At 43.7% G+C, this 22,072-nt stretch overlaps 1 protein-coding gene across 1 annotated transcript in view; it reads left to right on the top strand.

Annotated features, from left to right (window-relative positions):
• KCND3 (potassium voltage-gated channel subfamily D member 3) overlaps positions 1–22,072 on the top strand; it is a 245,159-nt gene that overhangs the window by 196,656 nt on the left and 26,431 nt on the right. Inside the window, exon 4 of the mRNA XM_034770596.1 lies at positions 21,226–21,327. Coding sequence (XP_034626487.1) covers positions 21,226–21,327 — 102 coding nt within the window. The remainder of the gene's footprint in view (positions 1–21,225; positions 21,328–22,072) is intronic.

Below are 22,072 nucleotides of genomic sequence, written 5' to 3'. Positions count from 1 at the left end.
GCAGCTTGTCAATCAATTAAGTTCAACTATGTTCCAACCTTGATATTCATAGAAGGTCCTTAGAGAGGAATGAGGCCATTAATCTGAAAGTGGATTTCATCATTGTTATCTGTGGCTGAGATCACTGCACTGTTCCAGTGCTGCTTCCTTATAGCCCCCCTGTGAAATCTGTGACATTTAATCATATGTAAAGTCAAGCTGCTCACCTACCTACGTACTAGTGAAAAAGACCTGAGTGCTGTAGGTAGCAGAGAAGCAGGTGCCTGTTGGGAGGAATGAATGTTGTTATGGATACAGAACTATCCTCACACAAGTTTATATTTCATAGTGGAATAATTTCACTATCAAACCAGAAAGAGTGCAAGAATTTTCAAAGGAGATACAAATGACAGCAAAAGCCAAGAGGCTAGCTTCAAACCCCAGAGATTGCTATACAGTAACCGGATGGGTCTGTAATATAGCAGAGGGGATGCAGTCATGTCTCTGTTCTGGAGCTGAGCATCACAGGAACAGCTCAGGAAACAAGACAACCAAGGGGAGAGAAGAGCCAATGATATCTATCTCACTGATGCACACAGTCCATTCCAGCAGGCATAATGTTTAGGGCAGGGGTTCTCAAAGTCTTTCAGTGTGTGCACCCCATTTTACCATAGAACTGAGTCTGGATCGTCACTTCCTTCCACCGGTGTAAATCAGGAGTATATCTACTGAAAGTCCATGGAGTAATGCTGGTGTAAAACTAGCAGGAGTGAGTGAAGAATCACACCCTTTGTCTCCCGGGCACCTCTCCACCCACTCATAATTGCCTACCATTACTCTTCCCAGGGAGTGTGAAGTGCTACCATTCTGAGCAGAGGTGTTTTACACCTCACCTTTGTATTTACTTTACACAGGAGTAAATGATTACATTCAGAGCTAGGCAGGAGAGACCTATGCCTGGTAGGTTGTAAGGACATTGTAACCAAGACAGAGTATTTACATTCAGTGTATGTCTACACTACAGGCACCACTGCTGTAACCTAGTGTCAACACTTATCTGAGGCTACATCTACACTACAGGGGGGAGTCGATTTAAGATACGCAAATTCAGCTACGCGAATAGCATAGCTGAATTCGACGTATTGCAGCCGACTTACCCCACTGTGAGGACGGCGGCAAAATCGACCTCTGCGGCTTCCCGTCGACGGCGCTTACTACCACCTCCGCTGGTGGAGTAAGAGCGTCGATTCGGGGATCGATTGTCGCGTCCCAACGGAACGCGATAAATCGATCCCCGAGAGGTCGATTTCTATCCACCGATTCAGGCGGGTAGTGTAGACCCAGCTAGAGTGATAGCAGAGGTTTTTCAGTTGCTGTAGTTTTTCCAAGAGGCAATAGCTGGGTTGATGGAAGAATTCTTTTGTTGACGTAGCTGTGTTTGCAGTGGGGTTAGGTCAACCCAGCGACATCACAGCCCTGAACAATATAGCTGGGTTGACCCAAGTTTTAGCTGTAGCCCAGGCCTCGGCCTTAAGTATCGGACACAAAAAAGGTCCAGCTGAATCTTGTTGCTGAGTGGGAATGTTAAATAATGTTCCCTGCAGCAAATCTGAAAATAAAATAAAAACTGGTGATGGGGCTGACTTGTCTTTTTTATGCTCTAGAGACAAATATTCAGTAATTGACTTTCTTCTAAGTAGCTTAAATAGCACCTAGGCACCTCCTTGTCTTTTACAGAAGAGACTGAAGTAAAGCTATTAAGCACTAAAGTGTCTGTTGCTAAGTCCAAGTGACAGCCATTGCAACAAGAGCTGTAATGAGTGGAATTTCTCCTGCAATAATGAACAAAACGCAATATATTATTAAATACAAGTTTTATAAACACATAAAAGAAACACACATGGAAATGAATAAAATCAAGACTAAGCTGTAGGAGAAATAAATAAAACATGCATATGCTCCAGCATCTCACTTGCAATCAGAGATGACTGTAGAAAATAATTTGATTTTGTATCGCGTTTGCGATAGACAAGGAATCCCAAAGCAATTTAGAAAGCACTGATACTGGTAAGGATGGGATATGAGGCGAAGTCTGAGCTTTTCAAAGCTGCCTAAGGGATTTGGGTGCCCAGTTCCCATGGGATTAGGGAATTAGGTGCCTAGAGCTCTTAAACTTCTTTGAAAATCACAGTCTAAATTCCTATCCTCTACTCTGGATGAGCGTTGAAGCATATTGTGGAGTCATGGATGGAAAGCTCCCTTCTCGAAGATCTCCCAGAGTTCCAACTGCCCAGACTTCCTCAGAACTCACTCACTGTCCACCTTCTCTCACAAGCAAAGAAGTGTGTATCGTGAGTTTGCAAAACTGCCTCTGTGTTGCATCTGTTCTGTGCTGATAGGATTTCAGTCTCTAGCACTGTCAATCCTCCAGGTTTTTCCTGCAGTAAAATCCCCTTTTAAAATTCACCACAAAATCCCCTTTACTGAACAATTCCGTCCCAAATAGCACTCTCCATCAGAATCCCAAGTCAGAATAATATATTCCAACAGGTAATGAACAGGACCATATTACAAGCATTATAACTGAATATTATGCAGCCCCAAAGCTACTTGCGAATGGAAAATTTAACTTTGGTTCCCGGGAGGACAGATCCACAATCAATCCCATCTGCGTGCAGAGACTTCAATTTCAGACCTTGGTATCACAACATAAAGAACAACAAAACCATGTCCAATTAACAATTAATTTCCCAGCACTGTGAATTCACAGGTCACTCAAATACCTTTTAAGCAACTAAAAACACAATCCATTCATTGCTAAATAGCAAAATCTATTACAGATTCAAATGTCTAATTTAAAAAAGAAAACATCCCCCCATTGCCTTAATTTACAATGTCATTTGTGACTAAAACAACATTTTAAAGAGAAAAATGCCTTTGCAAATGTTGTTTTGGACAAATACTGCACAATATTATGTTATTATGGCAGCCTCTCTGGACTCACTTATTTTATTGCAACTAACACAACAGGCCCTAACTGAGACAGGGGCCCCATTGCTAGGTACTGTACATTCAGTGAGAGTCAGTTACTAGGCGAAAGAACTTACTATTTAAACAGATGACTCACCCATGGTCACACAAGACACCTATAGCAGAACCAAGAGTTGAATACAGATCTCCTGGATTCTAAGTCCATGCCGTAACCACAAGCCTATCCTCCCACATTGCTATGGTATCATTTCCATGCAGTCAGGATTCATATTGAAGATTTTTGCATGGATTCATTTTTCTCCCTTTTTTTTTTGTTGGCTGTTGATCTGTTTTGTAAAGAGGATATATGCCGCTAACCTTCATGCTCACATGATTGATTGCTGCTCTCATCAGGTTTGCTGTATTGACACACACAGTGTATAATTTTTTTCCTAGATTTAAATTTCTAATTCCCCTTGGCATTGGATAAATTGCTGGATTTGTAAAGTTTTCTCAAGTCAAAAGCATAAGTAATCCTCACATGCTGATTAACGTAGGAATACTAAAGAGAAAGACACACACACAGCAATGCACTAATGATAGTCTCACTGGGGATTTGTCTATGGGAGTTTAGAAGCTACTTTGAACATCATGTGGATTCCAGCACCATCCCCCAGAGGTTTGACTTCCATCTGCTGGAGTAGGACAAATATAAGTAATGGTTAAATTTCCCACCTAAATAGTAATAGCTCTTTTTATCTGTACATCTCAAAGGACTTTATGAAGGAAGTAAACCATATTACTCCCATTTTACAGACAGGAAAATAGAAGCACAAAGAGGTGAGGTGACTTGTTCAAGGCCACTGACAGAGCCAGGAATAGAACACAGGTCTCCTAAATTTCTGCCTCCTGGATCACATACCAAGCTTGTCACTTAACTGTAGCTGGTGACTATTGCAGGAGGACCTGACAGGGGACAGACAGAGCGTGTGGCACTGGGAATGCATGTCTTAGCAAACACCTCAGGGGAAGGGAGCAGGGTTGAGCTGTGAAGTCAAGAGGCAGCAGGCATGCAACAGAAGACAGACTTGAGATTGAGACGGCTGGCAGCAAAGAGAAGGGTCCTTGGGAGCTGAGAATAAGAACTTTGGGAGCAGGGTGATGTGTCCTGAAGACAACTGCCAGAGACAGACTGACGTCATGGGATCCCAAGGGGGGGCATTACGGTTCCTAGCTATAGCTTGGGGCTGAACTCTGAGCATGAGCCGAAAGGTCTGGAGATAGTAGATGGAGGATGGAGTTCCTTGTTCTGGGCTGTGCAGATAGAAGACTCAGCCCTACTTTCCCTCTCCCTCCCCCTCCCCCCCAGAGTGTAAAATAGGGACAGAAGCCCAGGACGGAAATCTGGCTTGCTATAAAAAAATGAGTTGAGCGAATCTATTTTCAGGGTAAGATAACAGAATATTTAACACAATAATGAACCTCTCCCTCCCCACGCATGTGACTATCACTTTAGGAACAACTAAGCCACTGGGTGGAGGTGGGGGGGGGCTGCAGAGCTGTGCTGCACCCTGCAGGCTCAGAGGAGTTATAAGACTAAATAGAACAGTTCTTCTTCAAGGTGTCTAGTCTGCATCATCCTTTAGGGCGTGCATCCTACATCCCCATAGTCCCTGGTGAGACCTCTCTGGAACATGGGCTAGTGGAAGGAAGGAATGGTGGGGCATAGGCCTTGCCCACTGAGGGATGCAGCAAGTTAACAATTCTGATGCTTCCCTGAGTACAGGGAGGGTAAGTGTATCTGGTATCGGAGGAGTCGTGCAAGGAGGGGCGGGATAAAGCTCCTTGCACATGTGCTAGCCCTGTGCATCCATATCAGGGCTGTCATACACTGTTCCCTTTAAGGAGCAAGCTAAGCGATGGCATTTTTTGCGTGAAACACCCTAAATGCATTTCCTAGGTTTTGGCTGTGCTAAATATGCCTTGGGCTCTCTCTCTCTTTTCTCCGTCTGTCACCAGCACGGTAAATATTTTGTGTGTGTCAGTTACTGTAGATGCTTTAAAAGAACTTCAGTCTATTGCAGGAAGCACAACTGTTATGGAACATAAATACATTTTAAAATCTAGAGCTAGAAATGGTTTCCTCCTGTTTTAATGAATTCTTTTAAAAGGGGTAGGCATAGCTGGAGTGCTACTGCAGTCTGGCTATTCTCAGTAGGTCAGTAGTACCAATTGACACATTTTAGGGCAGCCCTGAGGCTGCTCTAAACTACAACAAGGTTAGGACAAATGTAAAGCCAGTCTGAGAATCAGGACATACCCCACTCTGCTGCATCCCATGGAGACAAGTCACAGCAAAACATCTGACTCATTAAACAGAAATTCTGTCAGCAGCCAGATACTCCCTCCTCCCTAGTCTCCAACTTAATATTCAGACCATGTATTTAAATTCTTTTCCAAATTTCCCCAGCCTTTGCAGTTTTGCTCAAAAGAATTTCAATTTGCAGGCTCCTAAAACTAGAGATAAATACAGCTGAATGCATGACTTAGACTTGGGTCATCTAATGAGCAGTAATAAAGGCAGAAATAACATAAGCATGTCATATCTGGCTGAATGTGACATTCAAATAGCTGTACAGATAGGAGGAGAAGAGTGAGATTAAACCTGAGTTCTCCAGCTTAATTTGAGTTTTAGGTGCAGCTGCATTTTTTCAGAAAGTTGAGAAATGGGAAGGCATTCAACAGCACTTATGCTTCCCTACTTTATCATATGCTAAAGCCCAGCTGTTGTTGCTGCTCAGAAGGTATTGGCCTAACGCGGAGATGAGTTCAAATGGCATGAGCAAATATTTGCAGATGTTTATTAAAATCCACACACATGTCCTTGAAAAACAAACTGAGATCAAATTTTGCCTTAAAGAGGAGACAAAAAAATACCCATTATCAGTTTAAACACCTCAAAGATAAATTGCTCTTTCCCCAAACTGTATTACAAGAGAATTAATTACAAGGAGATCTGGCAATCTGAATGTGCTGTGCGGTGTCGTCAAATTCTCTCCTCTGGCATGCAGCAAAGACTGGGTCAGCCTCAGTGAGAGATGAATTGATCATTTCTGACAAGGTTCATTTGGTAAATTTGAGGGGGTGACGGGGACTGTTTATTTCTGAGTGATGTTTTAAGAACAGAACTTCTTCCTGACATTGATACAATGCTGCTCTTGAGTGAATGTCACAAACGCCTTTGAGTCTGAGAACTGGAATATTTAAAAGATTCGACAATGAAGTGGCTCTCCCGCTCAGATCAGTATTAACATCTCTCTCATGTAAGAGTTCAGTTTGTACTCATGCTGGCATGGGCGCAGTGCGAAGAACAGGCAGGTACAAGTATCTGATCTGGGCTCTCCAGGGCAGGAAGACTCAGGATTGCAAATGTTCTAAAGCACCCTCCAGTGTAAATCAGTAGTAACTCCTCGGAGAGGTTTAAGACAAACAAAAGGAAGTATTTCTTCACACAATGCACAGTCAACCTGTGGAACTCGTTGCCGGGGGATGTTATGAAGGCCAAAACTATAACTGGGTTAAAAAAGAACTAGATAAGTTCATGGAGGATAGGTCCATCGGTGGCTATTAGCCATGATGGTCAGGGACGCAACCCCATGATTTGAATGCCCTAGCCTCTGTTTGCCAGAAGCTGGGAACAGAGGACAGGGGATGAATCACTTGATAATTGCCCTGTTCTGTTCATTCCCTCTGAAGCATCTGACATTGGTCACTGTCAGAAGACAGGATACTGGGCTAAACCGGACCATTGCTCTGATCCAGTCTGGCCATACTTATGTTCTTATATTCTTAATATGAGACCCTTAAAAAATTCTCAAACCCCAAACAGTTTCCCTTTGGGGAGAGGAAGAGAGAAAGAACAAACCTTATGTGACAGATGTTAGTCATATTATGCAATAGAAGTTACGGTGATGAGGGATGTATAGGAACCTGAATAGAAGAGAGAAGATTTTTGAGTGTGGGTTTGATTCAGTTAAGCTTCCAAAAAGGTTTGGGTGCTTTTGGGGAGCTCATGTGAATGCTCCAGACATCTTGAGCCTATAAGACTGGTTGAGAATCTTGAGAGAACTACTTTTCTTGAGAGATTTCTGGCTTTTCCCCTCCTTGGTGTCAGTGAGAATTTAGCCTTATGGCTTCAAGGGGGAAAGCAGGTGAGACCTAATTAGCAGCAAAGCTCCTGTCTTCACACAAATGCCACAAGTGGTGACAAAAAACAGGAAGGAAAGCAGCAAAACCCCCACAGACAATATTAGCTCTGTCGGCTGAACTGCTTCTAAACAAAATGTTTTTCAAAGTGTTAAGGGAGACCTCATTTCTCCTTAATCTCCTGGGGACACTGACACTTGTCCTTGTGTCACTTAAATTGTCCTGCTTTAAAAATAACCCGCTCAGATGCCTCATTGAGTTGGAAAGATTCTATCAAGCATAGCAAACAAAGTTGGTTTGTTCTACTGGCCTTTTTTATTTACTGGGACCAAGCTCCAGAAATAACAAGTATAGATCCTCTTTCACACTGCAAAGCTGATGGGGGGAGAGGGGGCCTGGGGGAAGCTGTTTGTACCAAGTCTGATGCTGCCTGCATGCTCACCAAGCATAAGAAAGTTCATTGTACATTAATTGGATAGACACTGTGTTGAGGAAATACAGGAGGTACCTATTGCTGCAAGGTAATGACACTGGAGGGTGTCAATGTCAATGGAAAGGAATAGAAGGGTTTTGTGCATTAAAGAGTTTTGAAGGGGGCTGTTTAATTATGCACACTCCTCTCTTCTCTTCTGAGAGCAGAGATGTCCCCAAGCTGCTGCAATTACAGTCCAACTAATTATGGCAGTACCAAGCCCCTCGGCTCCAGCATCATATCCCAGGGAGAATGAAATGTTGGCAATAAACTGTAGCAGGAACTCTGGGCTCTGTAGAATTATCTGGGTATGAACTTGGGGCCTGATACTGAGAGGTGCTGGGCACCTGCAAATCCCATTGCAGACCGCACTGCTCCACACCAGACCCGGGTTTGGGAATTCTGCAAGCTGTCATGGATTGTGGGATCTCAGTGATAGGTCCTGCAGCCTTTATATCCCAATAGGGCAATGCTAGGGAATAAGGGCTGTGCGACGGAACCCTCAATTTGTAAATGTAGGGCCATTTCTTCTCATTTCCCCTTTCCATTTATTACTGACTAGCCCTAAGCTTTCTATCTAAGTATTTAGAGACACTTGCCATATCTGCTCTCGGTGAACCCTTCCGTAGGCTAAGCGCATTCAGCCCCATCTTCTCAGGGCTCTTGTATTGCTTCTGAACAGAAGACTACGTGTCTTGCTTTCAATAGCAAAGAGGCATGCCAAGCTCGGCAGTTTCCTGGTCACACAATGTCAATGCCCTCCTGTCTACAATGCTAGGAGTCATGTGGTTTTCACTCAGGGTCTCTTCTTCTTCTTCCTCTCTTTTTTTAAGTTCAGTGCAGCCAGCCACAAAGAATCTAAAGGATGTTTGCCATTTGTTGGTTTATTTGTTGTTCCTTTTCAAAGGGCATGGCCTGGCCAGTTACTAAGCATGAGGTGTTTGGGGCCCTTGGCTAGTTGGACAGTTTTGCAAGGTGAATGTGAAACCTGGTTAGTGTTTCCACTTTTTAAACAAAGGAGACTCAACTCTATTCTAACAAATCCACTTCAGGCCCCAGTGCACATGCCTTCCTCTGGACTGCTGGCAAACAGGGCTGTCTAGGCACTGCGCTCATGTTACACTCCTTTGCACAGCCCAACCAGTTTACGTGGGCCCTAGAAGTGCCTTTGCTGGTTGGCAGGTGTATTAGCCCATAAAAAATATATACCATGACTTGCCCCTCTGCTTTGCAGACTTCCCACTGTAGGGGGGGAGGGGTTAAAATCCTGTAGCATGTGTGTGATTTGCAGCATTAGTCATGCAGCCTGTGTTGCCATTGGGCTGTAGTGCGGTGGGCAACCCCTCCTAAAAGCACAGGCACTTGCAATGGTAGCCAGCAGTACATTCGAGCAGCAAAATGATTGAGGTGGGCAGGAATCTGAGCCAGGCATGTCTCAATGGCCGTCCCTCCTGAAGCTCTGCTCTGTGCTAAAGAGGCATACTTTGGAAGTAATTCTGGATAGCGTTGGTGCAGCTGGGGGATTGCTGTGGACAGTAAAACACGCAGAAACCCCTTTGAGTGGGGGCATGTCACTGCTGTTGGCAGACATTTGCTGGCTTGCCGAACACAGTCAAACCTCTAGAGCTGCCCCTGAGGTTCTAAGTTTGGCAAAATGAGTTCTCCCAAGTCTGGATGTGCCAAATCTTGGCTTGAAACCACAGACGGCAGGTGCTCAGGCTGCATCCCGGGAGGTTTTTTGGGAGCTTCTCCAACACAACGGGCCGGAATTTGACTGAAGGGATGGGGGGGTTTCTACACACACACACACACACACACACACACAATGAGGGAGAAGTGTAAATACTCAGATGCCAAAGTATTCTGTGGACAACAGTGTTAAAGGGTCTTTACGATAGAATGGTTAGATTTGCTAAGCAAGCAAAGATATCAGAACAGCTGATAATCTCAAAGTGATTAGCATGGTTTTAGTGCAGCATTTCACATGAGCTAATCTGAAGTTGTCCACTTCCACCTGAGTATATAACTTCAGCAGCCACAGAGCTTCCACAAACCTTCAACAGATTCCAGGCCTTCGGTAAATATGCTTTTGAGGATTCTAGTTTAGTGTGCTCAGTATGTTTCATTTATTAGCCAGTGGCCTTTGCTTACAGCATTTTGACCCTAGAAGCTCAGGAAATGTGGGGTAGAAGCTTTGAATGCCTTCTTGTTCCATTATGAGCATCCCGCAAAGGACCAAACACCCAAATGTAGATAAGGGGAAGTACTATGCGACAGGAATTCATTTTCTAGAGCAGCTCTCACATAAAACTATATCCCAAAGTGCTTTACAGGCCCGAACATTACATGCAACTAAAGAGTATATGGTATAAATTAGGAAAAGCAGTGGAATGGGCACATTGTCTGGCAAATGAATTAAAGCATTCAATCATATGACCAATAACACAGAGAAAGGGGAATAAAGGGAAAAGGGAGAAATAATATCGTTTTAGATAGGAGTCAATGAGGTGAACAGAGATACAGGGCAGATTATTCTAGGCAGCAAGAGCTACATCTGAGAATGTTTTTTCCACTGGCAGCTGTAAATCTGTGGAAAGGATGGAAGAAGTAGCTGTGGCAATGTTTAAAAGGGAATCAAGGCAGCACCAGGAAAAGTCAGAAATAAATGTCCTTCCGACTGTTTCATTTTTGTTATTTTCTTCTTGAGAAGCACGTTAGATACAGCTTGTTCCCTGTGTTACAGCCCTCCTTCCTGTAGGCACGGAAAATGTGACGGAAGATGAAGAGTGATGATGATGAAAAGAATATTTAACACTAGATTTATGGCATCAACTTACCCCTGAGAAAGATGTCTGACACATCTGTCAATAGAGATAGCATTAGCATATGTGATTTGCTGCCAACCGGGTTTGAAATTTTCAACGTGGCTGTCTCGTTCTTTTGGCTGACTCGGGGTGGGATGCTCTGGGAAGGTGGTTATCCTCTGGAGCATGGAAGGGAGAAGAGTAGGAGAAGCTAACATTGAAACAATCTGGCTAAGCACGGGAGGCATTATCAGAGCTCTGCTCAGATCCATCAGGGTAGAGGACAGGGAACTGTGATTTAAGGACCAATTAAAGGAAAAAGGTAGATTGCAGAAGGGGAAGAAATAAGGTAAAAACTAGAGCTGGTTGATATCTTTTCAAAAACAACAAAAACTGCTTTCCAAAGGAAATGAAAATTTTTCTTGGAAATGTTCAGTTTTTTTTGTCAAAAAAACACAAACAAAAAATAATCAGCATTTTGATTTTTTTAAATGTTTCCCCCCCTTTTTACCTCCCACCTCCTCAGTGGAGAAAAGGGAGAGTAAGAGAGGGGGAACACTGACAGTTATTGGAGGGTTTTAAAAAGTAAAGCATTTTTCTGATTGTCAACAAAAAAAAATAGCAAAAAAAAGTCAAATGATTCATTTCCTTTGGGTTTTTTTAAACTATGTAACCTTTTCCAGCCATCTCTAGTTCAAACTCCTGCTTGTGTTCCCCATATTGCATAAGACAACTAGACGTCCCTAACCCATCCTCTGAGGGGAGGATTCAAACAGGTGAACCAGAGCTGAAAGGCTGAGTCTTCCGCCCATGTGCACATACTTGAACACTGACCCGCTTTAAAATCATTTCTTTGCTCATCCATGGGGCACTGCACATCTGTTGCAGTCCCTGATAAATGCCCCCTTTCTCTACTATCACTCATTACTGGGTTGTAGGCTGTAACACGCGAGCACCCATACAAATCTCCCCCATCCTTTGGTGGTTCCCTGATCACCCACGTGAAAGGGTCTCCTCTCTGCTCCCTGCAGGGATGCGGTGCTGCGCTTGGAAAGCACCGCCCAGATGGCTAATTATGTAGCACCGTTGATAGGATCTGTAATAGTTAATGTTGTCTTCTCCATCTCTGGTGTCTAAACAAACCAAATCTGAAACTGTCTAAGTCTGGTCAAGACGAGCTGCTGCCAACATGCTCAGCTGAAAGTACTGAGGAGCCTGGTATTGAGCTCTAGTGATGCAGCATGGACTTTTTGTTCTATGTTTGTACAGCACCTAGCGCAGCGTGGCTCCTATGTGCTATGACTGGTACACCTAGGTGCCACAGTGATACAAATAATACATAATCATCATCATTTGGGGATATTGCCATCTGCTTGTGAGTACTCCACAAACAGAAGAAGCTAAATTCATTGGAGAAATTGCTCCTTAGGAAATATTTACCCAGCTTCCTGCTCTGCCGTGGTAAAGCAAAACTCTTCTGTTTACTATGCAGACTGTTGCGTGATGATAATTCGAGCCACCTGTTGTTCATCTAAGTGTAGCTGCTGAGACCCAACTCAGCATTAACTCTAAACAAAAATAACAATAAAGAGGCAATTTTCCATATTGTCCTCTAGCTCCATAATACGGCAGCAAGTTCATTTTAGTCCACATAAGAAGCACAAGCGTCGCTAGCTATTGAGTCAGGACAATTAGGAGCCATTCTAGTAAGAACACGTAACAATGCTGGAATGCAAAAACAAGGGGTAGAGAAACAAGTAACCATGACAACCCTAGAGCTTTCTGCTGACAAATTAGAGGCCCATGCAGAATGTGAGGCAGGTTTCTTCCTGGGAGCTCAGGAAAGCACGGGAGGTGGCAGTGGCCAGTTTTTTATTGCTATTATTATAAGGACATGGGATTTGCCATGGGCTCACATTCCATCTTTTAGGACCCTTTTCCTCCTATTACTGAGTGTGACCACAGGGCCGGGATTGCAAAGATTTCCCCTTTGGAAGGTGAAGGGGGGAGACATGGAGTCTCTGGGAAGAGAGGCAGAAACTAGAGCTGCCATTTGCAGTGAACAACAGCTACTCTGACAGACCTAATGACACAGGAACAAGTCTTATCAGCCAGCACATGCTGCTCTTTCCATTGACAGCCCATACCTGTACCACTTTCTCTCCTTTATGTAGTGCTCCCACAACAGCCCCCACTACCAGCTAAGCCCACAAAGTGTGCACCCCCAATAGGGTCAGCCAACGCTTCTCCCAGCTCGCGATTCTCCATTAAATAAGCTTCGTGCAGCCAAAGGGTCAGTCATTCCATGCGTCTGTTTCTTCCAGGGAGGGTTTGGCCTCACAGGGGAAAGCTCTGGTCCCTAAGGGAGATTGAGTCAGACCCTCTCCACCACACATTCTTCTGAGAGTCTCCTTTGCCATTCCGTAGCTTCCTTCAGCCAGGCCCAGGCCCAGTGGCTGCACTGGGGCAGGCAACTGTCATGCAAGCATGGGACAATTAGCCCTTTTCCTGCCTCCCATGGGATGAGGTCAATAGATCACATTACAATCATTGATTGGGAAGCTATTCCGGGAGGAATGGGGATGAAAAAGAGTTTGTCACCAAATAAATGATAAAACTCCCAGCATTTCTAAAAAAACACGTTATCGTTGTGGACAACAAAAGCCAGCTGGGGGTTTGGGTTTGGTTCCTTAAGTGAGAGGGTTGGATGTCCAGATAACTTTAGAGACAGACACTTTTGAAATCTGTTGCCATCGTTACGGGGCTGAGGTACAAACTAATTTTCCGGAAATCAGTTCTCAGAAAAAAACCCTTTTTTCTTTTCTTTCTTTTTTCTTTTTTTTTTTTTGTTGGTTGGTTTGTTTTTTGTTTTGTTTGGCTTCATCATCTCTCCTGTCTCAGCAAGGGGGAAAGAATGATAAAAGACTAAGCTTGCCAATTGGTGCCATTTGCCTTGCAGAGATGATCGCTCTCTGTGGCTGGGTTATGCCTGTTGGGCACAGCCGATGTTGGGAGAGCACTGGAGGCGGGGGATTGGCCTAAAAGTTACACTGAAGAGGACTGAGAGGGAGCACAGGTCCCCCTCTTCTTCTTGGCTCGGGCAAGCAGCGTGCTTCATAGCTGCAGCAAGAAAAGCTCCCCCTACTGTTCAGTCTACTTGCACCCAATGGCTATACCCATCACTGAGTTGTGGCATGCTCACCTTAACTCTGCCCATCAGTGGGTAAGGCTGTGATTTGTGTGAAAGAAGTTATAGAGGCAAGATACAGAAAGACACAGAGAGAAATCACGGACAAATACATTTTATCATCCTGTGCGTGTTAGTGTGATGCAGAACCTTCAGTTGTCCTGATGGGAGAAGGGATGCAGCAGCTTCTCTATTAATAATGCAGCAAGGCATGGGGCTGTTTTCTTTAGAAGACATTTATTAAGTGAAAAGTGTCTCTGGTTTGGGGACAGATTCTGACCACCCGATTCGTGCTGAATAGTGGCTTACTCCTTGAGTAGTCCCATTGACATCAGTATTCAAGGAGTCAGGTACTATGCAGTGTAAATATGCCTGGCAGAATCCAGCCCTGATTTATTAAGAGTCTTGTGTAGCCCTGAAGGAAACAAGAAACATCACCATATAATTGCAGAAGAATGTTTAAGTTCCATATGTTAAATGCAGTCAAATCTTTCTATCTCATCAGTCACTCTATGCTTAGTGGAGAAGCTGAGGCCCCGTTAATTCCATATTCTGTGTATTGTTCTATAAATAGATTGCAAATCATGTCCTTCTGTGTTGGAAAAGATTAAACGATACACTGCATTTGAGACGACGATCTGTTGCTTTAATGGAGCCCAGGGTAAGATAAGATTAAAAGAATCACAGAGGAGTGGAGGGGAATCTTTCATCTGTGGAAAGCAATGAAGAGACCAAAAAATAAGATAAAGGTCTGACTTTAAGTGGCTCTATCAAATTATATAGGAGTATAATGAGCTCTACACAATTTAATTTCCAGATGCAGCTCTACCACAGCTCCCCCAAAGCAATAAAGAATGAATATTTAAACCTGGCTCAAAAGCTGTTTTAATGTAAAGATTTGAGGTGTTCAGAGGAAAATTCCATTTTTTCCTAAGGAAAAGAGTTAGACCAACAGAAATGTGATTTGTAGGAAATACACTGTCCTCTCCATCACTTCATTAGAACAGTGCTGCCTTGCCTATTGCAGCATCAAGCTGGATCTGGGACTGGCAGGATAATAACTGGCTATTATTACATGGGACATTTGCTTTTTAAACAGTTATTATTCCTCTCAACGCATGTAACACTAGCAATTCATAACTTCGCAGTCCAGCTCGTTTCCAAGCTTCATTGAAGGTGTCATGTCAGCTTCTCAGCATCCTAAGTAGAACAGATAATCAGTGTGTGCACTCCACTGCAAATGCAGCAGCTTCCTTGAATTTCTTGGCTTCTTTCCTCATTATTTTTGCACCGTGCTCTATTTTCCAGCTGCAAAGGGAACATGACAACACTAGGTCAGATCCTCAGCTGAAGTTATTGGACCTATGCTGAGTTACACTAGCTAAGGATCTGGCCCGTTGTTTTTCCAGAGCTCCATGTGTACTCTGGGCTCCAGCTAAGAAGCAGAAGAGAAGTCTTTGACAAATTTCTTTTTGGTTTCAATGTTAATGGTGGACCTGAACGTTGTTGTAGACTAAGGCCATTTTACGAACAGTTGAAGATAACAAGAGGAATACAAGAAAGCACTTTCTTTCCATCTCCTGTTTGCTCTGACACTATAGCTAGGGTGGCAAGAGCCACTGCTTTCTAAATCCCTAATCTGGTTTGTTACATTTTTCCATATGCAGAGGGAAAGCATAGAATTTCTATCTAGAATGCAGATACAAGCCTAAACTCTGTTCTAGAGAGCTGTGGAGGAGAACTATAGATCCTCAGCGTATTCTGGCCCTTACAGAATGGCTTTCACATTGCACTGTGGAACTAGAAAACCAAACCATAAAAGCCTTCAATTGGTTATCTTTGATGGTGGCTTTCTTTCAGATACAAGAATTTAAAAAAAAATTGTTGTGCAAGTAGTGCAATGCAGTACTCACTAGAGTAGACACCAAGAGTGCTACAGATATTCGAACCTCATTATTTAGAGGAAAAAATATGTAAGGCAGCTGTTAATTATCCAGTGTATTTGTGTTTTCTGCCAAGAATGCTCTTAGTGTGGTTTTAGCTGATAAAATTAGATGGGATGGCTAATGCTAATAACAGCTCCCAGCCCAGTAGGGAGGGAGCGGGAGTGGACGTAGGACTCTTACAAGACCTGACATCCTCTGCTTGTTTGGGATGGTTTAAAAAGACACAACTGATGTGCCAACATTATAAAGAGATTTCTTTTAGACCTCAGGGTATTGTACCTCAAGCCATACTCTAAGAAGGAATGTATCTTCCAAATCAAGGGCACAGAAAATCTGGATGGCCACAGGTATCTGGCAAGTAGGAAATGATGTCAGAGACTAATATTAGATAAACCAACAATGAAATCAGTCTCCCTTAGAAATATATGGAAATCAACAACAACAACAGATAGGTAGTTCCTAATCCTGCCATCTAGTACAAGCATCTCTTGGCCTATAACACCTGTTCCTTGCACCTTGCCTAGACAGATTAGAGATGGGGTGTTGAGATAGATGACGAGATACTCTGCCTTGGGACAGGCTATACTTCAGGTCCTCTTACGATTCCATTATTGATCCCCAATGGACAGCGTAGGGAGGTGACTACCAGGGTATTGCCATAATGTAGGGTTTGTCTGTCTATCTAGATATATCACCCTCATCACCATGACATCTGAGCAGCCCACACACAATGTTTTAAGAAAGTCCGAGTGTCCTCCCTGTTCATTCTGTGCCGCTAGATTCTGCCACATTGCATCTTGAAACTGCAAAGGCTAGGGAGAGGATCCACACCTTTACTGACACCCGCCTTTCAGTCTCCTCACTGAGACAAATGCGGGCTAAGATAGCCAAATTAATGCTCTTAATGTGCAAATTGCTGTCATATGATTGTTATTATTTCGAACGAATTATCTTCCAGATTTGGTAATATGCACGTTGAGCTCCTGTGGTTTCCTAGCAACTCTTCCTACCACCTCCACTCTCACACACGCACCGGGGGCTGCTTTTTTCTTTTCTTTTCAGCTCTAACGGTGCCAAGACAATATTCAGAAATAGTGATCTCAGGCCCTGCTTTGCCCTTTGTGAGTCAATAGGGCAGGTAAGATTTGGAAGGAATGCACTCTTCCTAAAGGCATTAGCAGCAGATCAACCAAATTACATGGTCCTCCATTTGTCTGTGCCTACTAGAGCCCTCCCTCACCAAAGGAGCACCTGCAAGCGTGGGTCTGGGATGACACAGCCAAGCCCACCAGTCTTTAAAATAGGATATGACAAAAGCTGCATTTAAATGCAAAAACCTTAATCCCTAGGGCCCCGACCCTGAAGTCGTTGAGGTTCTGTGTGGATACAAGGGTCCATTTCAGAACAAGAGCCTAGACCTGTATGTCTGTGGGCTGGTGCACAGTGTTCTCATGGGAAAGTCATTGCCCCTGGAATTCACTGTCCCACTTGGTCTGACAGAGCCCAAGTCTGTTGGCCTTCCAGGCACACAGCAAGGTCTTCCATTAACTCAGGGCTGCCTGTGGAGTGGGCAGCATGGAGAGGGTCATGGTGGGGTTGGGGAAGGTCCTTTTAGTGCATTTTGTTTGCTGCTGAGTATGTTTAAATCCTGGTCCATGCACCATGTCCATGCAATGGGGACAAAGCTGCCCCTGAGGGCCTGTTCTGGGTGCCTGGCTGGAACTGATTGTGCTCCAACCACCACTAGCCAGTGCAATGGCTTGCCAGCTTGTATAGATTAGAGCAGCCATGAGGCTTCTCGGACTTGCCCCCGTCTCTGGGTCTGACATCGAGCTCAGCTGGATGTCAGAGTCAGGGCATTTACATTTCCTGGATGCTCATGTGCCTGGTGAGACATTAAAAGGAACAAGGCTGAGTTTTATTGTAAATTTCGGGCAGGAGGGAGCAACCTGGACATCACCCAGTGATGAAGACTGTAGGGCTGCCCAGAGCTGTGTGAAGATGGGCAATGGTTCACATGAGCATTTTAGGAGTTTGTCCACATGAATTTTGCACCCTCTGGACTTTGCGTTGAGTTTCAGGGTTGACCGAACCCACCAGATCAACCTGCAATGGCCCATTTCACCTAATTCCATGTGTGAGCACCAAGTGCGTCCTGGTTTCTATCCCGAACCATGAATCACAATCAGTGCTCAGTCCCAGTTTGCCTAAATGAAAACACAGCCGAGTGATGTCAGTGGGATTGCAGTACATCAGTAAAGAATTTGGCCACAAGTGACAACGGGGTGAAATTCACTCCTGTGCACAGGGTCAGTACAGAGTCTTTGCCAAGCCCTTGGTCACGCTCCATTATGCTCGGTCATCCATATCCTGCTCACCCCTAAGAAATGTAGGGCTTATATGGGATATAAGTAATGGATAGGCCTTTTGCCTCTGCACAGAGGTGAATTTCACCCCATACACATACATAAATATAGGCACACAAAAGCACATCAACCTTCATGACTGTCCTTCGTGGTCTACTCTTGGACACCACTTCCTTCCCTCACTCTCAGACTACAAAAATAGGTTTAAATCACCACTTTCCCAGCAATGTTTTATACCCATCTTTTAAATAACAACATCTGTTCCAAACTCTGAAAGCCATGGGGCTTAATTATTTAGTTAGCTTGTGGCCCTGTTTCAGGGAGGAAGAGCGAACAGATTCTCAGAGACGAACCATCCCCAGTCCATGTGGAGTACAGCTATTAATATTTGATCTCCTGCTAGCCTGGAGGCAAAGGGAATAATGTTCATCACAGGAGCCTAAGACTGAATTCACTATAACAAATAACTGAACTGATAATGATAGCGACAGAAGATGCTGGTGGAACCTTTTGTGCTGTAGCTACGAAGAAACTGTTGGGGACTCTTGAACTTCCTGCAGCAAAGGAACTGACATTTTGTCAAGAGCACAGAGGAAATACATCCTCTGTAATCATCATCAATTTAAAGACAGAGATCAATGGGCCAGACTTACTCCTGGTGCAGTTCAAGGGAGGGATGCACTAGATCCATTGTGAAAGGTGAGGAAAATGTACAAAGAGGTGTGCAGGTTTACTGTATGTGAAATAACTTTGTGGAATGCAGGTGAAATGACTCAGTAGAACATGACTGGCCCAGTGCAATGACTCAACAATTGCAATATCCACCTGAACATGCCTGCCAGCTGACTAGGAAGAGAGGTTTATTGCATTTCCAAGTTGTGTGGAACCATTGCTCTCAGTAACGCTTACCCCCAAATCAAATTCAGATTTGCCCTGAGGCAACTGTGGTAGCATCATCAAGACGCGTGTTTCAGCACAGGGTTTGCTGGTCAGCAGCTACTCTGTTTTCCTGGCTTCTCTCTTTCCCAAGTCAGACAATTCCTGCAAAGACTTCTATAGCTGTGCGGCTGTCATGGTTACAGTCATTAAAATGATTAACAGGACAGGAAAGGGGTGTGGGGAAGGAGAAAAAAAAACAGGAAAGAGGAGACATCATAGACTCATAGACTTTAAGGTCAGAAGGGACCATCATGATCATCTAGTCTGACCTCCTGTGCACTGCAGGCCACAGAACCTCGCCCACACACTCTTTGTCATTTTTAAATGCTCTGATGGTGTCAGATCTCATACATTGTGAACTAAGCTGCTGCCAGCTTGAGTTGGATGTACCATGGGCCTGCCTTAGAGCACGGGGTGAAATCCACCATCCATCTAAGTTAATGGCAGTTTTACCATTGATTTCAGTGGATCCAGGATTTCACCCGGCAACTCTGAGCCTTAGTGTTAAAAATGGGTGTTGGGAGCCAAAGAAATCTGGCCAAGATTTAGAAAGACGACTCTTGGTTTTGGGTACCTCAATTTTTGGGTGCTCAAATGGGCTCGTGCTGAACACCCACTCTTTGAAAACAAGGTGTGTCAAGGTGGGGCTCAAAATCATTAATCACTTTTGAATCTCGTGGCCTCCTGTCTCCTAACTGAAGTTGCAGAATAGTGCTCAGAACATGCCTGGGAAATTGTTTGTGTGCACGAATTAAAGTGCATTCGGTTAAGCAAATCTTTCAAATCCAGAGTGCTTAAGTCACTCGTGCATACATGGTAATACACTTTCTGGAATCATTATGCACTATAGACCAATCATGGCTTTGCTCTTGCTCTTGCTGCACTGTGTCCATTAACCACCACTAATTAGAAAAGAAAACCTGGCATTCTATACTATTTAAAAGATCAGGCAGTCTTTTAAAACACAACCTAATATAATTTTTTACAGTAGTAATTATTTCATGTATCTACCTTTCATGGAGCTTGGGAAATAAATACTGAATTAACAATACATTTTAAAAAAGCAAAGCATTTCACAGAGAAGGAGGCAGTATTTGAACAGGCAAATTAGAAAGAGTTAAAAACCGTTTGATCACTTAATGATCGACGCTAACTGAGCCTTTATATGCTTACATTAGTCTATACCACTTTTCTATAATTTAGTTCAGTCCTCTAACTAGAAGTTATGGGGTCTGTCGATAAGACCGGGCCAGGCAGGGTTAACTAATTACAAGAAACCAAACATTAGGTAAATAGATTTTTTCCCTTCTTTCCGAATAGCTTATTTGTTGTGGCAGAGAGATTTCTGTCTATCTAGGAGGGCATATATTTTTCTGGAGAAAATTATTCTCCTGTTACCATATATCCAAGTTAACAAACACACACTGCTGCTGGAGGAGGAGAGAAGGAACAAACAAGGTGTTTTTTACAGTCTCCATGGAGAGAATAAGAGACTAAGAGATAGATAGATAGATAGATAGATAGATAGATAGATAGATAGATAGATAGATAGATAGATAGATAGATCCAATTATTAATCTATGCCAATCAGCTCATAGGTGGGGCAAGTTAATGATCTGCCCTATTCTGTATCCTTCTTGTCTCCTATTATTAACCATTTGTGTCGTAGTTACACCTACAGTCCTCCACCATATCAAGGCCTTATTGTGCTAGGTGCTGCACAAACATATAGTAAATGACTCTCTGTGCCACAACGTGTTTACAGTCTAGAAGATAAGGCATCACAGAGGGATTTCACATGCAAGCAAGTGGGAGAAATGGGGCATAGATGAGTTGTGTGCACAATCTGTACCAACTATGGAAATCTCTCGCTTTCTCTCTTAAACCACACATCTGAGTTTCACATGATAAGCTATATATCTACACACACAGGTAACACAATCCTCCCATGTCAGAGACAAGAAACATGTAAGAGGTGGGTATCTCCAGTTGGACGCCCAAAATATGGAGAAACCCAAAAATATCACTAAGCACGTTTGAGTAGGTCGCCCCCTACTCTTTAAGGGGAGGCCATTGATGGGTTGTGAGAGGTCAGCTCTGGTAATGTCTTGAGTCCTCAGATTTCCTTAATCTCCCTCATTTGAGTTTTAAAACTGGGTTGCAGGTAGGAAGTGCAAAAGGCTGCGCTGGCTGCTGATCTTCTCCTAGCCATAAATTCCTTGTATTTTCATCTCTCTGATTTTTCAGCTTCCATGAAAACTGTGTATTTTCTTTCCCCCTATTTTGGTAGAGGTGGAACAGTTGGCTTGGTGTGTAAAAGTAAAAATATGTCAATAAATCTTGCTTCTCTTTACAGAAAGCCCGGCTGGCACGGATACGAGTGGCCAAAACAGGCAGTTCCAGTGCTTATCTTCACAGCAAACGCAACGGCCTGCTGAACGCAGCCTTGGAGCTGACGGTACGTGCCGAGAAAATAATCCCTTTCACAGCGGAGTCTGAAAAGTTCTCCATCCCAATCAAACCCCGTTTCGGTCGTTCCTCTCCACCACAAAGACACACCTAATTGCTTGTTATTCAGCGTGACAGCTTCACATGTTGAGTTGTGCTACGCTATAATTACACTACAATTTACTGTGTATGCTATATGTAGAGACAGCTGGAATTCAGCTGCAAAACTGGAGAGGGAGGGAGGGACTTTCTGGGGCTCTTTCTTGAGCTAGGAAAGAGTCCATCTTTCTAATGATGACAAAGAGCATTCATGGACCAGATCCTCAGATGGTGTGAGCTAGCATAGCTCCATTGGAACAGTCCCCATTTATATGAGGTGAGGATCTGGCCCTACCATACATTCCTGTCATCTTTAATAAGGAGTTGCTTGTTTCCAAATCTCTATATATTCGTAAGTGTGCAAAGCCTTATTACAAAGTGCCATGCTGTGCACAAAGAGCTCAAACCTTGCTAATTTCTACTTTACTAATCCATAGGCGGGATGACGCACAACCCAACACCTGTGCATGCACAAACTCGCGCACACACACAAAATGGACTCACTCTCACCCCATTTCTCAAAGAGACGGCCCTGTAGTGAGTTTTCATATTGCAATCTACCAGCTTCAATAATTTAACAAAATATTCTGCTGATCACTCACTAGCATGCTCTGATATATCACAAGCCATTCACACCCCCCTCTCCCACCAGAAAT

The sequence above is a fragment of the Trachemys scripta genome, chromosome 4, assembly GCF_013100865.1.
Source record: "Trachemys scripta elegans isolate TJP31775 chromosome 4, CAS_Tse_1.0, whole genome shotgun sequence".
NCBI lineage: Eukaryota > Metazoa > Chordata > Testudines > Emydidae > Trachemys > Trachemys scripta.
Note: the sequence above shows the minus strand (reverse complement) of the source record. Positions and strands in the feature narration are given on the sequence as shown.